This window comes from Hetaerina americana, unplaced genomic scaffold, assembly GCF_022747635.1.
Source record: "Hetaerina americana unplaced genomic scaffold, ioHetAmer1.1.p SCAF_86, whole genome shotgun sequence".
Classification (NCBI taxonomy): Eukaryota; Metazoa; Arthropoda; class Insecta; order Odonata; family Calopterygidae; genus Hetaerina; species Hetaerina americana.
In genome coordinates, this window is record NW_027287494.1 from 1,043,419 (window position 1) to 1,058,813 (window position 15,395).

Below are 15,395 nucleotides of genomic sequence, written 5' to 3' on the forward strand. Positions count from 1 at the left end.
GAATATTTTGTGAAATTCTGTCCATTCAGTTGTAAAACTTTGCAAATGAAGTTCGAAAATTTTGATGCCCCTTGTTGTTGCAATGGATCCCCTTAAAGTTAATGGTATTATAAGGATCACAAATTGTGCTTGAAATAAAATGCAAAAGAGTTCTTATTCCTGCCAAATATTTGTTATATTCACCATTAATGTTGTTTTTAAGTGAGTGGTTACATTAGTTCTTTGATTTTGTTGCTGATGTTGTTCTTCCTCCAAGTGTCTGAAAAAAATGTCCCATTGTAGGTAGGTGTAATACAATTGAGGAAAGGTGTGATTCTGAATACTTGCTAACAGATAGTTCTGCCATTACTATTTGTAGCATCTCGCATACTTTATTCTCATCAGGCTGTGTGTACAAGTGATGGGAAATAGTTTTTGACACCTTTGATAGTTTAGAATGAGTAGATAATTTTTAATCATGTCAGGTGTAGCATTGGACATTTTAAATAGCATTAATTATGTTGAACTATACTTTTCAACTATAATTTATTTTATGTCTATTATTGTTAGTGATTTGTTGTTAATATAGTTTGTCAAGTTTCAACAAGTTTCTTTATTCACATGTAAATCATGACCAATAACAGCCACTATTAGTCCAGTTAACACCAGGAAATTTAAAAAAATATTAATCTTTCTACTTTAATCAGTGGAACTTTAAATTTAAAATTCTGGGAAGAGATTTCCTTGGGATCAAATGGCTAAGTGGCCTTAATTTCAATCATCATGAAACTGGGAAAAACCTTGTTTATGTCAGATGAATATTGATGTGTGTGAGATTCTCCGTAAGATATCGCACTTGATTCAATTTTCGTACAAACCAAAGGATTTTCTTTGAATTTCAGTTCTCATTTGATGTACATTATCTTTTCTTTTGCCCCTAGGTAAATATGTAGAGCATTGGTGTATGTAGGACTATAAGTGAATATCTTGACTCCGTACCATATTCAAGATACCATCAGCAATATTAGTTTAGTTTGGCACAGGTTTCTTTTGCCTTTGCAGTGATAGTGGAGTTTCTTCTTTGATAGTTTCTTTACTAATAACCGATCCCTTTCATTGTGTTTTTTACACAATATCTAAATATGTTGGAATTGCATTTTGTTAGTTTCTTGTATGTATTTACTGCCTTCTCCTGTGATGATGCCACAGCAGTCCCTTCAATCAGTGAAATCGGCTCTGTGCTGATATATCGTTATTAGTTCAATGTGATGTACGTTACCTTTAGTTTAAGGGAGATCAGTCTGTTCTCTTAGTGATAGAGGGAACAATAGCTACATTTTGTTATGGGCTAAAAATGCCCTATCCTAGGCATGCCATTGTTCATTCCAAGTCTTTTGGTCAAATAATGCACACTCTGTTCTCATTTATGGTAGGATTAGTAAAGGGAACCTCATTTTCAGAGGAACTAGATCCCTTTGCTCATTTTTTCTATGCTATGCTGTTCTCACAAACTCCTTTTTCCTGTTTCACTTGGTTACTTTGTTTTCTGTATCTGAGACTCTTAATATTTCATTCCTCGAATCTCTATCACTTTACGTAAAACTTAAGTGTAACTCTTCCTCTAAAGCCATTTACTCTTCCTTCAAATTTGTTTAGTGGCCCAGCTCATCCATTCCCTCAGCATAACCAGCCCAGGAAGGCACATTTTTCTCGTAGTTTTCCATTCCTCATTCTTTCAAAACACAAACCATCAAGCCGTTCACTACAGACTCATTCCACATCATTGTAACTCAAAATATTGTCATTCTAATCAGTTTTATTTCTAAGTGTAATGTAACAAATGCTCTACCTTTTTATCAGTGATCCAATTGTACAGCTCAGTCATTACATGACTTTATAGTTTAACATGTCTGCACTCAAGTAATCATCCACAGCCAAAATAGCCTTATTGTCTGCATTTCAGCATGTTTTATCTAATGGTTTTTCCTGTAAAAATTCCAACAATCATGGCTCTTCAGTTTACTATTTGATTAAGGAAGGGAATAGCTGCATTGTACTTGGGAGACCCTAATTAAATAATGTTAGTATCTTATGACAGTATGAAATAGGTCTCAGGATCCAAGTAGTAAATGTTCCTATTGCCACACAGTTACCTAAAACCAGGAATGAAAACAGAAGAGGTTATTATTCTGTGTAGTCTTTTCATCTGGTTTATTGCACAGCGATGGCATCTTGAGAATAATTTAGTTGAATGAAAATATTCTATTTATATTACACAGTGCTTAGAAGTGCTAGGTTCCTTAAAAGATCGCAAACTCCTATGAATTACGGAATGCTACTTTAAGGTAGTTTGAAAAATTTTCTTAGTTACCGTGGACCATGGCATTGAACAAGGGCATTCATTGATTTGGCTGTTTCCATTTTGTTGACAATTACCATATTAAAACAATAAAATGAATGCAGAATCTATTTCTGAACATTTGTGATGCAATAAAATTATTTATACCGGGCCTAACAGCCAAGGCAGTTGTATGTGTGATGAAACAAGGTGTATGAATCCAAGCTAGGGATTTCACAATAGTGTGTCGTGCATTTAATATCAGAATCTTTCAACCCCCAAAAAAGATGGTAATCGTTCATTACAGGAAATAAGCATCATTTAAAGTGCAGATTTTGGCAAAGTATTCAATTAAGTCCACTTTGCCTTTCTTGATTTTTTTTCATTTTTTCCCCATTTGAGTGTTGCGTATGGTTTTGTTTGGTCTGATAGGCACAATCTCTATTTATTTGTATGTAATAGTAATCTTTTTATGCAATTAGTTCCCGTGCTTAGTTTAAAATGATTAATAGAGAGGAAGCTAAATGTTATCAAAATTATAGTTGCCGTTTAGAGGTCATTCTATAGTAGTTAATGATATTTTATCCATTGAATTAGATATATTTAAAATTCAATTTTGGAGGCAGAAATTAGTTACTTTCATGCAACCCATGCAGGTGGTCTGATTACTTGCTGCTTTCTGTATTCTAGATTATTTTTAATGTGTAGGTACTTTCACTGGGTTTAATTTCATTTGTTGACTCAAGAGCAACAGATATGCATTATAATGTTGTTATCCTTGAACTGGGTAAACATTTTAAATTGATTTCAAGTTAATTCACTTTATTCAAAAGTCTCGATCTTTTCCAAAAATTTAGTAATGTTTAGTTGATTTCATGCATTGTTCACATGCTTTATCAAGCTACAACAAGTATTATTTGTAAATGTTTAATTATTTTACTAGACAGTGTACTATAGTATAAAAAATTGTTGAATTATAAGCAAGTGGAAAATTCAATCTGTTTAATTAGGTTTAGTAATTTATTAGAAATCTTGCTATGCAGCGGTTCTCTTGGATAGATTTTTTTATTAATAATGTTGCATGGATTCACTGCCTCTATTGTTTTTTGTGAAGTTTTGAAAGTAATTCATGTAAAAAAATTATGTTAAGCGGTCATTGATTTGATCAGATATCAATGCCTCTCCAAGAGTATTAATCTTATGTGATGGTCTTTAGTTAGCATCAGTTATTTCCGCATTATGTTGTTTTGTTAATTTTGATTGTTTTAATAAGCATATGCATGAGATATCCGATGATAAGGAAAAGGTTCCCTGCTTAGTTGTTATTTTGTTAATTAGACTATATATAATTGTAAATTCATGTTGTTAAATATGTATGAGTATTATGAGCAATATTATGATGACCAGGAAAGCAGCAAACAATCTTAATCAGCTCTTTAACTTCTCTGTTGATCTAAAATAGATGTCACCTCTTTCTTACATCATTACAATACTAAGATTTATTTGGCTAAAAATGTTTGCTCTTTAGGGGAATGTTCTCAATGTCATATTCCAAATGACAACTGGTATATTATTATTTTCAAAAGATTGTTTTCTACATTATTTTCATGAAAAGGCTCTCATGCTTTTATTGGATATCCAAGGAATGAATGCTCTGTCAAGGAAATCATTTTTGTTTAATACTATTGGTTTTGTTTTATTATTGATGCTATTGAAACAAAAGTGGATTTATCATTATGAATTTGCCCAATTTTTGTTTCCATCCTTCCTCTAAGCATGTCAGTATCTAATTTATAAAGTAATTTTTTTCTCAAAAATTTCTTTGCCAAGTTTCAACCGAAATTAATTGCTGCTTACATATTCAAATCAGTTGTTTGGATATAGACATTTTCTCTCAGCCTATGTATCAAACTGTGTTCCTTACGTATTTTAGAATTTTTTCCTCAAAATTTTTATATTTTAGGAACCCTTTTGGTGTGTGTGTTGTAATTGAGTTAATTCAAGTGGCCTCCTCCTGTCTCAGTGGCCAATCCTTTCTTTGATGCTTAAGTGTCAACTTTCATTGATTCTCACAGAGCACACCCTGCAAGCATCCTGTGATAGTCCTCCAAGATGTGGCATTTGCTGACTTGCACGCTCTTGTTGAGTTTATATACCATGGAGAAGTTAATGTGCACCAAAGGAGTCTCACCTCCTTCCTAAAGACTGCTGAAGTTCTCAGAGTCAGTGGACTTACTCAGCAAGCTGATTATAGAGATGAGGTAATTAATTTTCTGATCCTTATGACCTTGCACGCTTGTAAACTAATGTCATTTGCACAAAATTTCTTTTTCTTTTACCTTAACATTTAAGGTGATTGTTAAAGTTTCATTCCAATAAGTTTTGTCTTTGAAGATCATAAGAAGTAATTGTGCTTAATGAGAAATACATAACTGATTTTTTGAGCGCTGAAAGTATAGTCATTATTAGTTCATAATTATTATCTGCCTTGGGCGTTCTTTTATGTATTCATTGTTTTTATTATTTTCTAAAATCTGACAAAAACTTCCGTTCGTTTTTCTACCAACTAAATGCATTTATGTAGCCCATTTTCATCATTGATTTAATGCTTTACCAACATTAGTAAAAAAACTTTAAATTTTCTTTCCTTTTTAAAAAACTGTATTAATTATTTTCATCATATTTTACGATCATATGAAATTCATTAATTAATACTAATTGAATCTGAATAGATACAAAAGCAGCATCAATTAGGTAACAAAGTTCAAATTTTCTTTCATTGTTGAATTATTGATTGTCGGCATTTTTTGCTGTGATAGAAACTTGCTACTGCTTTAATATTGTTTGATGGAACATTAAACTTCAGTTAATTTTTCCATTCAGAGTCACACTTGAGGCTGGAGAGAGAGGTGTTGGAAGCAATGTAACTACAAAGTAGGGAATGACGATTTCTTCCCTGATATGAAACTTAAAGTCAGCATTAATTTTAAATTATCAGATGCACACACTATTAATATTTGAACAATTTTAAAGATTCTGCCCTTGAGAATGCCTCAGTAAAATGTTCTGCATTGTGAATCAGTTTTAAAATGCAGGTCCTTATGTCTTGACTTCTGGGAGTGAAGCTCTTGTAAAACACACAAATTTTCGTCTGCCCCTTGAAGAAAATACTTAACAGCATGCATATCAGTGATGTTCACTGCATTTCATGTAATTGATTGATAAAGAATGTTTGGTTTGCAATTATTAATTTTTTCCATTTCCTTTTTTTTCTCTCTCTCTCTCACCCTCAATCAGGGGTCCACTAGAAATCATCAGGGCTTCCTGCCAGACAAGCTTGACGACTCACTCTTTTCCCCACCATCACCCCTCCACCCCCACCCACCGCACGGCCATACACAGAGGAGAACGGCAAATCAGCGTCGCGACACAGATCACACGGCAGCCGGCGACTTCGACAAGTATGACCACTCTGGCGTTCCCGCCAAGCGGTTGAAACCAGAAGACTGTGTAGCTGTGGGGAGCAGCGTGGATGGGGAGATTGGTACGGGAATCAAGATAAATCGAAATTCTCCCGTCGGGGAGGACAGCATAAAGACAGAGCCAGCGGAAGGCTCGGGTGTGGCCGGATCAGGTGCCGTGGGCGGTGGGGACGGAGAAGTTGGGGGTGAGGAGGATGAAGATGAGGATGATGACAATAGCATCAACTCAGGCGAGGGTCCCCCCCTTGACAATTCGATGGTTCCCTCGGGGAACCAGTTGTCCTCGTCAGAAGACCACGATGGTGTGCCAGGAGGGGGCAGTTTGGTGCCCAATCCGTACTACCATCTCTCAATGGTACCTGATAGCAAGGGTCCCTTGTACCCTCCACCACCATCACAGCAGTCACAGTCTTCGGCTCCTTTTCGTTTCGACATGACTCCATGTATGTCAGATCCAGGAAACATACCAGGTTTGTTCCATACCAGGGATCATAAATGTGATAATCAAAACACGCTTGCATTTACACCTTGCAGCCACATTTATTGCCCCATTTTCACTCTCTTGAGTGATCTTTCTTTGCAACTCTGCGTTATGTTCGACATTACCAGTGTGGCGGAAGTTGCGAGGGTAAGGTAACCATCCAAGGAAACAATGCTGTTCACAATGCATGCTCGTGACTATTCTTTCATGATAACTCATTATTTTCCCAAAGGGCTTTCAAAACGGGGAGCATGCAAGGTCCTTATACTGTCCAAATTTGGGATTTAATATTGAAATTGCATTTGAGTGACACATGCTTAAATTTGGAATAGGGGAGGTTAAGGATCATATATGCTCAAATGTGATACTTTATTTAAATAAAATTTGATAATTGCATTTGTACTATTGAATTCATCTTACGTAGACAATCCTTTACATGTTCAAAATAGCTGGAAAATGGTGCATTACAATTTTAGAAGAAACAAAAGTGGAATTGAAGGATTATTGCCTGAATTAAGAACTTATCCAAGCCTATCTGTCAGATTATTTTAATTAAACCTTATTTTTGCTTTGTTACTCCTATAAAATTGTACGAGGATGGTGGCCTTTCCTGCCATTCTCAATGTCCTGGAAGATTACCATTGAGGAAATACTTTCTTTGAGTGCACAGGTTAATTAATTGCCAGGTGCAATGTAATTTCTTTCCTCTTTCACCAAAGGACTCTGCCTAGATCAATAGGTTCAGTGGTATGTGCCAAAATATGCCCTAGGACATGTGAAACAAATTATACTAACCTAGAAATAATTATTTTTTTAATTCTCATTTTTCTTTTGTGTGATAGAGGATAAGAAGTGGTAAATCAATGGAAATTGTCTGAGCGATTGTTATGCATTTGACTGTCAAAATTGCCTTCAAGTAGTTGGCACAACTGTTTGGGAAAATATGTAAGCAATTGATGCCATGGCTGAATGAAATGGATTACAAAGTGCATTTGTTCTGAAAATAGTTTACCTATTTATTCTCTTTTGTTTTTATAGTTGGTTATGTAATCTAATTATGAGTCTTATTGGCAGCAAATAAATAATGTGGCATTGCCCTGTGTGGAACTGTCTACTTCACTAAGTTATGTATTGAAATGTGTTCTGGGAATAAAAAGAGATGTTTCAGGCGTGATATGGTGGAATATCATAATTAATTCAAATTGGCAATATTTTCCACAAAATAAAATATATTAATGTGACCAGTTTCAATGCAACTACATCACCTGAAGATGATGTAGTTGCATTGAAACTGGTTGCAATAATATATTTTATTTTGTGGAAAATATTGCCAACTTTTAATTATTTAAGTGTTCTGGGAAGTTGATATGAAATTGTAAACTATGATTAAATTGCAGAAGTATTTTTAAAGTAAGCAAGCCCTTAGAGCTGGTGTCTGTGCTCATTTTTTCTCATTATTAAGAATTAAGAGATTTGTGGATAGTATTTCAGGTGCATTCTTTCTAATCAGTTTTTATTTTTTTAAGCTGTTTTGGAATTGAGAAAATTTGTATTCTGTTCGTCTTTATTTTCGATTAAAAATCGCTGTTTTCAGTGGGATGAAGTAAAAATTTCAAGGCCCATTGATAAGTTTTCATTTAAATTTTCACAGTATTCCTCTAAAAAATTATATTTATCGGTCAGACACTAGTTTCATTTTGTTTTCTGAACAAAATTTGTTTGAATATAAGTGAAACCTTTACCTTTTGTGCTGAAATATATTATAAGAAGTGGTTTTTAGTTGTTAATTTGATGGGACTAATTTAATGCCGCTCTGCTGGTTATTTTCTAACATATATGCATCCTGTATTCTTTGGCCACAGGGATAGGCAGCCAGAACATGAAGGGAATGGCCGTGGATGGATCGGCTGGAACTTCAACCCAAGGTAAGAAGCACTTTTTTTCTTGAGGTGGATGAAAGAATCTGATTTCAGTGTGTTCATCTTTTTCTCGTTTTAATATATTTGGTGATCTGAAATATTCCTGCCATAATGTTTTATGAATATTTGGGGATTTCATTGGAATTTCAACAATTTTCATGTGTTCCTGATGATGCCTGTCATTCATTTGAATTTTCATGCAGCGCAGCTTCTGGTTGTGCGTAGTTGCTCCCAAAATTTCATGGGCCTTGAGTGATTTTTACTTCTCAGAAACTGCAGTTGTTCAAAATCCAATGAAAAATGCAGGTGCTCAAAGTGCAAATGAAATTTATTGAATGAGTTGAAAACTAGCCTGTTTAGTCATGCTAACCACTTATCATAATTGAAGGAAATATTGACCTTGTTATTCTTTTTACTTTGGAGTCCCATTTCACATTTATTTTCCTGATTTCCTATTCAGAACTTGAAGGAATTGCTATGTTTCCCTGGTATTATAAACTAAATCAGATTTTATCATCCATGAATGTAATCTTAGGCAAGTTTAGGTATGCCTGTGGGAAATTAAGGAACCTGATAAAGGATTTACTGGAGGTCAATTGAGTTATGATGCTATATTTTCTGTGGCATACTTGGACTTGACCTTAGTTGTCAGTAGCAATACTCAAGTTAAAATAGATAAATGTAGTTGTTTTTTGAGAGTCATAGTGTTGCAGTTAAGTGCCAAAAATATATTTTTATACATACATATATTTCTATATATATATATATATATATACAATATGAATGGAAAGGGGAAAGGAAGCCATGGAATGCTATTTTTTTATTTATTTTTATGGATTGCTGTGAGACTCACTTTGAGGTAATGTGGAAAAGAAGCAGCTGAAGACTGCAGGTAGTTAGGACTGTCAGTTTCTATTTCCAAATGTTAAGGTAGTCACTTAGAAATGGTATCAATTCAATGAATCAGAGCATTTAATTGTGAGGCTGTTGGGTTCCGAGGGCTTCTTTTGCATTAGGGTAGGTTCTTACTGCATTAGGGGGTAAGTGGGAGGAAGAGAGGAGAGGAAGTGACTTTGCCTCTTTTTTTATCTCTGGAACTTTTTAAGTCCCAATATCTGAGCTTCTAGGCCTGTTCACTCCCCAAAATGTTTGCCATGATTCCCATGTAGACTACCTCCTTTTGACACTGCTTTTAGGACATAATTATGGTTCTATTTCTGTCCAGCATTAAGTCTTTTGACACAACTCCCATGAAAATGTTTAATTGGCCATAATAATTGCTGACACAAGCGATGGTGTATATTATGTTTTTGCCTTCCCGTTGACTAATCTATACTGTTCGATATAAAGATGTGACATGATTTTGAGTAGTGAGGTTTGGTACAAATTTTTTATTGTAAATTTGTTGAAATAATTGATTAGCATTGGAGGGCATCATGACCAAGTACTCTTGCCCTTTGTTTTGTCATTTTTTCACTGCATGTATTGTGTTCCTGTTAGATTTGAACCAATAACTGTAAAATTCTGTAATCACTTGTATGAACTTTTGGTCGCCATTATGTGCCTTTGCAAATTAGCCTCATCTTGAAAGTATGGGAAGTGTGAGTTATGAGATCACTACTACGCATTTGCAAAGTTTTGGATCGCAGAGCAGTGTTTGGAAAAAGGGGCTGCCCTCCTCCTGAGAAGCATCCTGAGCCCCTTATTTTCTGTCCCCTCGTTGCAGAGGAGGGGCCAATGCGACAGGAAGAGCAAATACTACACCCGCTTCAACTACGTCAAGCACTCCAACAGCAAGAATTCACTCCAATCCACCGTCATCCTCAGGGCCAGGCTCAACCCTATTGTTACCTGTGCAACAAGAGCTTTACTCGCATCTGGTCCCTCAACCGTCACATGGCCGACACACACTGTAATGTGGTGAGGAGCTTTGAATGCGAGGTGTGCCACCGAGTGTACAGGTCCAAGAACAGTCTCGTCAGCCACCGTTCTCAATACCACACAAGCGGAGCAGGAAAGGCATCGGTGTCAATATGTGAGGAAGGGTGAGAGCGAACCAATAGTGGAAGGTGGAGGAGGGGGAAAACAGCAGCCAATGAGAGAAGAAGTGATGGGTATGGTGGGAGGGGTTGGAGCTGGGACAATCTTTTCTCCTCTTCAAGAACTGCTCAAAAAAGTTGAGGATATGGCGGCCACATCTTGTCCTAGGATTGAAAAAAGGAAAGTAATAGTAAGAAGCCTTCCTGCATAGTACCTGCATTATCACTGAAGAAGTTTTCTTTGATTGAAAATGACATATGTACTTTGAAATTACATGTGAAGCTGGGAAACGCTGTTGTTCCTAATCAGGCCACCTATAGGACGAGCTCAGGGAAAGACAGTTGTGAATGCTATTTAGAGATTCAATATTTGTGTCAATTAATTATAATTTAGTCTGATCATGTTAGGGCTTAAGTTATGTTCTCTATTACTCTAGGATTAACAAAAAATGTGCTTGAATGGATGAATTAATTGATAAAGAAATGCTGTTAGGTTAACATTGGCATATGGCAGTTTCAAACCTGAATAATAATCATGGAACATGTTTCTCAGCTTTCATTTGATATAACTTAGGCTAGGGAATGATTGCAAATGCACTTCCAGTTTCCAATGAATCACTTGGCCAAAGTTGTAAGGCTAAAGTTTTAAGGGCTGATTGGTCAGAGTGCATTTCTTTTATCTCTCTTCAACTCCTATGTCTGAGTATCATGACGTAGACATTTCCTTAAGTGACTTGGTTAGCTCTCTCCACTGGCGACTTCCTTCTTGTCTTCCTCCCAACTCCTAATGTAAGACTGGGATTAATTTTTAAAGTCCCTATTGGTGTGCAAAACATTGTTTGGCAAAGACATGCTGTCCTCGAAATTGTTTGGGGCCATTGGCACTTGAAACAGGATGCCATGGCTTCATAACTTCAGGTCAGCATGTCTCTTACTGGGTGAAGGCTAGCATCTCGCTCTGTTGTATTTCTTGCAGCAGAGGAGAGCGGGGTGAAGGAGGAAGTGGAGGAAGGTGCCGATGGGGTGGGTTTAAGGGTTTTACATTTTGGAGAAGATGCGGTCGATCCCGAACCGAAGAGGCATTGGCACACAGTCGGAGAATCACTTGACCATGGAGCTCTCCCCACCTGCAAATTGTGTCACAAGTCCTTCTCACGTTTATGGTCTCTGCAACGTCACGTCGAAGATGTGCATGGGAAGCGCGAAGGCAGAGCATTTGTGTGCAACCTGTGCTTCCGACATTATGGGACGCGAAGCTCCCTCATTTCTCATCGCTCTCAGTATCACGGGAATCAGGGCAGGCCCTGACCGACTGGAGCCCATCAGAAGTGCAGCTTACCAAAATGCTTGGAATGAAATGTCACTCTTGAGGATAAATATTTTGACCCACCGAATTCAGATGTTGCTTTCATCCGTCCACCATCAGGAAACTGAAGGTCCCCTTGGGGTTTTATCAACCATGGACAATCTTTAACAATTAATGGTGCTTTTTCTCTCTCTTCCCTTGAGGCATTTTGTCAATTTTTGAGGTGTCCTATTTTTAAAAGTGCATTTATTGAAATTTCATTGTTTTCATTGAACTACTATTTGAGATTGTGTCTATTTATTTTTTCATTAATTAATACAATCGTATGTGATTGATTACTTGGTTGTATGCTGATCATTTGGAAACTGTAATTTGTACAGTAGGGACAACTTGTGGAATGTTATAGGACTTAATGACCTCTTCATCAAACTATGTGTGCGAACAAGTGCTGTCCCTGACTAGACAATATACTTTTCAAAGCATCCTCCTTAAATATTGTCATTCAACATTTTAGCTAAACTGGAAAGATGCATTATTATTAAGCCTTGGCATTTTCGTAACATAGCTCTGCTTAGCCTTTTAGTGGTTGCCTCTTGCACCTAAAGTGATGATGCTATAACACAAGCTAACTCTGGGATTAGAGCAGTCTATGCACAACTGATTAACGTTTTCAACATATAGGCCAGTTTATATTATGTTGTTCAGAAACTGTGGTGACCATGTGTACTTGTCTGTCTATAATTCTGATGGAAAGTTTCCATCGTTTAAAGTGGCTATGTTTTCATTATTCCACTGTATAGGTTAATCATGTTACTCTTTTGAAAAGTTGTTTTTCTCACATGAAACTCACATAAAAATTTTTATTGCATTGTGTTTCAAAGAAGGTTGATTCTCATAGTGCACAAAAATTTTGTTAATCTGCTTGATTTCTTACTTCCTTATTGGCCAGAGTGAAAACAGGGTTTTTTCGTTTCCAATATAGTTTTGGGATTTCAATTTGTTAGACCAGCAATCCAGCATTGCTTGATTAGTTTTTTAGAACACTGCCTTTAGTTTTCTCAGATACATCTCTGAACTTTTTTGAGTGTGTGTGTGTGTGCGTGTGTGATACTTTCAGTTACTTAAGGTACATGTATTTTATATGTAAATATATTTACAAATGCTGTTGTTCTGTGATTTTTGTGGACTAAAAGAGGCTTGTGGCTTAGAAAATCCCACAGTGAAAACCATAGTTGCTATTCTGATGTTTCCTGTGTCTGTTTTCTTGTTCTGTTTACTGTTTCCAATAAAAACAGTGAAATTATATTCTCAAATATTCAATTGCATAATACCCAAAATCAAGCATTATATCATAAACTACTGCTTGCACATGAACTATATGATGTGCTTGTCAAGTGGAAGCCTTGCACTGAATCTCAGCATACAACTTCATAAGACGAGAAGTAAAGATGATAGCATAGATTTTCTCACCCTAATTTTCTTTTTTGTCCTAGTATGGTCCCCTTGTTCGATTGCATACCATAGGAGATTTCAAGGCATTAGCTCTTTCATGAACAATCCAAATATAATATTACTAGTGGAATTAGTATTCAGGTATTGGTATCCTTGAAAATGCTTTAACTTCCCATGCCAATTGATGTTTTCTCGTCTGCCTAAAGTTGAAATTTCTGGTTCTCTACCATTTCGGTCTCAAAACTTATTTGTTGTGTTAGTTAATAGTTCTTTGATAACGTGGTCAATATATTTGAGGCATTCTGTTGCTGTATATATAGCACTGGCTTAATCTTTCGCAGTGGAAACTCTTCTGATATTTTACTCTTTTGTACCTCTGGTTTGGAAAGTGGAAACAATTCATTTCTCTGTTTTACTTTTTAATCGCCCAGAAAGATGGGCCAGTCAATATTTATACCAGATAATTTTGTTTCACCAAAAGGCTGAGAATGGCCCTGAGCCTAGGCCTCGGCCAACACCTTTTCTGCCATCGGAACACATTCTTTCCTTTCAAGTGCTTGGGTCTTAGTTTCCATCTACTATTTTTGGGATTTCACCCTGCTCGCAATCATCTCATTGATTTCTTTTTTTGGTTGAAGTTTGGTTTCACCTTTAGTTTTCCTGTTTTGCTTGCACATCAGGAATCATTTGTATAAAAAAGTTCCTCTTTGGTCGTCAGGTTGGCTGGTGTTGTTTTTTGTCGACTTCGACCCTGTCTCTGTGCAGTGGAGGCTACTTCATGGACAGTTTTGCAATAGCTCTCCACTTTTTTGATATTAATTATTGTGTCTATGTCCCCCCTGGCGTTTGATCTTCAGCGGCCATCCTATTTTGATCCCTGTTACAATATTTAAGTCTTCTTCACTTTTGAACGATGTCCATTCTGGCAGAAATGTTATCAATCCTCCTGTAAATGATTTAGGACAGAAATGTTCTTAGATGAAAAAAACAAGCATGCTGATGGTAAAACATCTACTTTGAGAAGGTGAATGGTGGCCAAAAGTTGAAAGTCAATAACACAGTGGATATTGAATGACTTCAGGAAAATGCTTGAGGGCCCATCAACAAGTGACGTAAATTAGAAAAGTATTACTCAGAAAGATTACTTTTGATGAGTAATTGTTTATCAAACTTAATTTGGCTTGTGAGCAACTAATATGTTTTGGAAACATTTAGAGAATATGTCCTTGGACATCACAAAGGAAATATAAAGTATAGTGCTAGCTTTTTATTTATTATATCGTTTTTGCTAATCAAATTATTTGACAATGTATTCATGTATTATGTAGCCTATTACCTGACTGCATGTTGTGACTTGAAAAATACCTTATGAGAATTAAAATTTGGAAGCCGATAACTGGGGTGCAGTTGAGTCACAGTAAATATGCACTGATGCTTTTCTAACTCCTACTCTTTGTTACTTGTTAGTGAGCCCTGGCACCCTCAAAAATATGTTCAAAAAAGTCCTTTACTTTAGGGAGTTGTCATCTCAAATAAAATCCCCTGGTCTGACAATGAAATATTTGGCACAAGATATAGAGATAAGAATTGGGAATATAAAATTCTCATTAGCCATTCAAAGAACAGTAAAAATGATAGATGCTTTTTCAGTTTTCAATAATTGACCTAGTAAAACAATGTGATGTAAATAATGCTTCAACTGCTATTCAATAGTCCTTAAATTTTGATATCATCTAAGTAAATGTAAATCTTTTCTGACACTTTATTTAATCTTTTATTTAATCATTGTTTCTCTACATGATGTTTTAATTTTGAGAATGGGTGATATGCAGTGACTATCTGTTAATTACATTAAATGCTTGAATTGCACTGTAGTTTCATCCACCTGTAGAATTATAAGTATGACGGCAGGCAGTGGGAATTGAAGAGTTAAAGCTGATGGAATTTGTACTTTATTAATTTACAACAATATTGTAAGTAGTATGTGGTGTATGCAGTGCAATGATGTTTAATATAAAATCAGTATTATTGGGTTAAGTGTTACTCCAGATTACTAAAAAAACATCGAATTTGTTATGATTATTTACTTGAACTGCAGATTTTCTCAGAATTTGAAACTGAGAAAGACTGCTATGGTTATATTAAAACTTAAAATCACTTGAATTTGAATGGAAGAGTACAAGGCTGAGAAGCTATTTCTTAAACAACGAGTATTTTAGTGGATGAAATATTTATGTATTTTACATTATGTATTGAGTTTTAATTTTTTCCTAATATTATCTATATAGTGGAACTGTAAGTTGAGTTGGCAATGTAAATGCACCTTGATATCACCATATCTTACCCATTCTTAGTGAGGAAGTTAGACTTCTGAGTCTTTACAATCCTGCAAGGTCCCT

General features: G+C 35.7%; 1 protein-coding gene across 7 annotated transcripts in view; it reads left to right on the top strand.

The window, feature by feature from the left end:
- The window catches only part of LOC139698453 (broad-complex core protein isoforms 1/2/3/4/5-like), a 50,801-nt gene that overhangs the window by 4,215 nt on the left and 31,191 nt on the right, over positions 1-15,395 (top strand). For 6 of the 7 annotated variants that reach the window (XM_071597330.1, XM_071597331.1, XM_071597333.1 and 3 more), the window contains exons 3-5: positions 4,393-4,578; positions 5,615-6,269; positions 8,143-8,205. In XM_071597330.1, the coding sequence (XP_071453431.1) occupies positions 4,393-4,578; positions 5,615-6,269; positions 8,143-8,205 (904 nt within the window). Of the gene's footprint in view, positions 1-4,392; positions 4,579-5,614; positions 6,270-8,142; positions 8,206-11,214; positions 12,356-15,395 lie in introns of those variants that run through there. The other variant, XM_071597335.1, reaches the window with a different exon arrangement.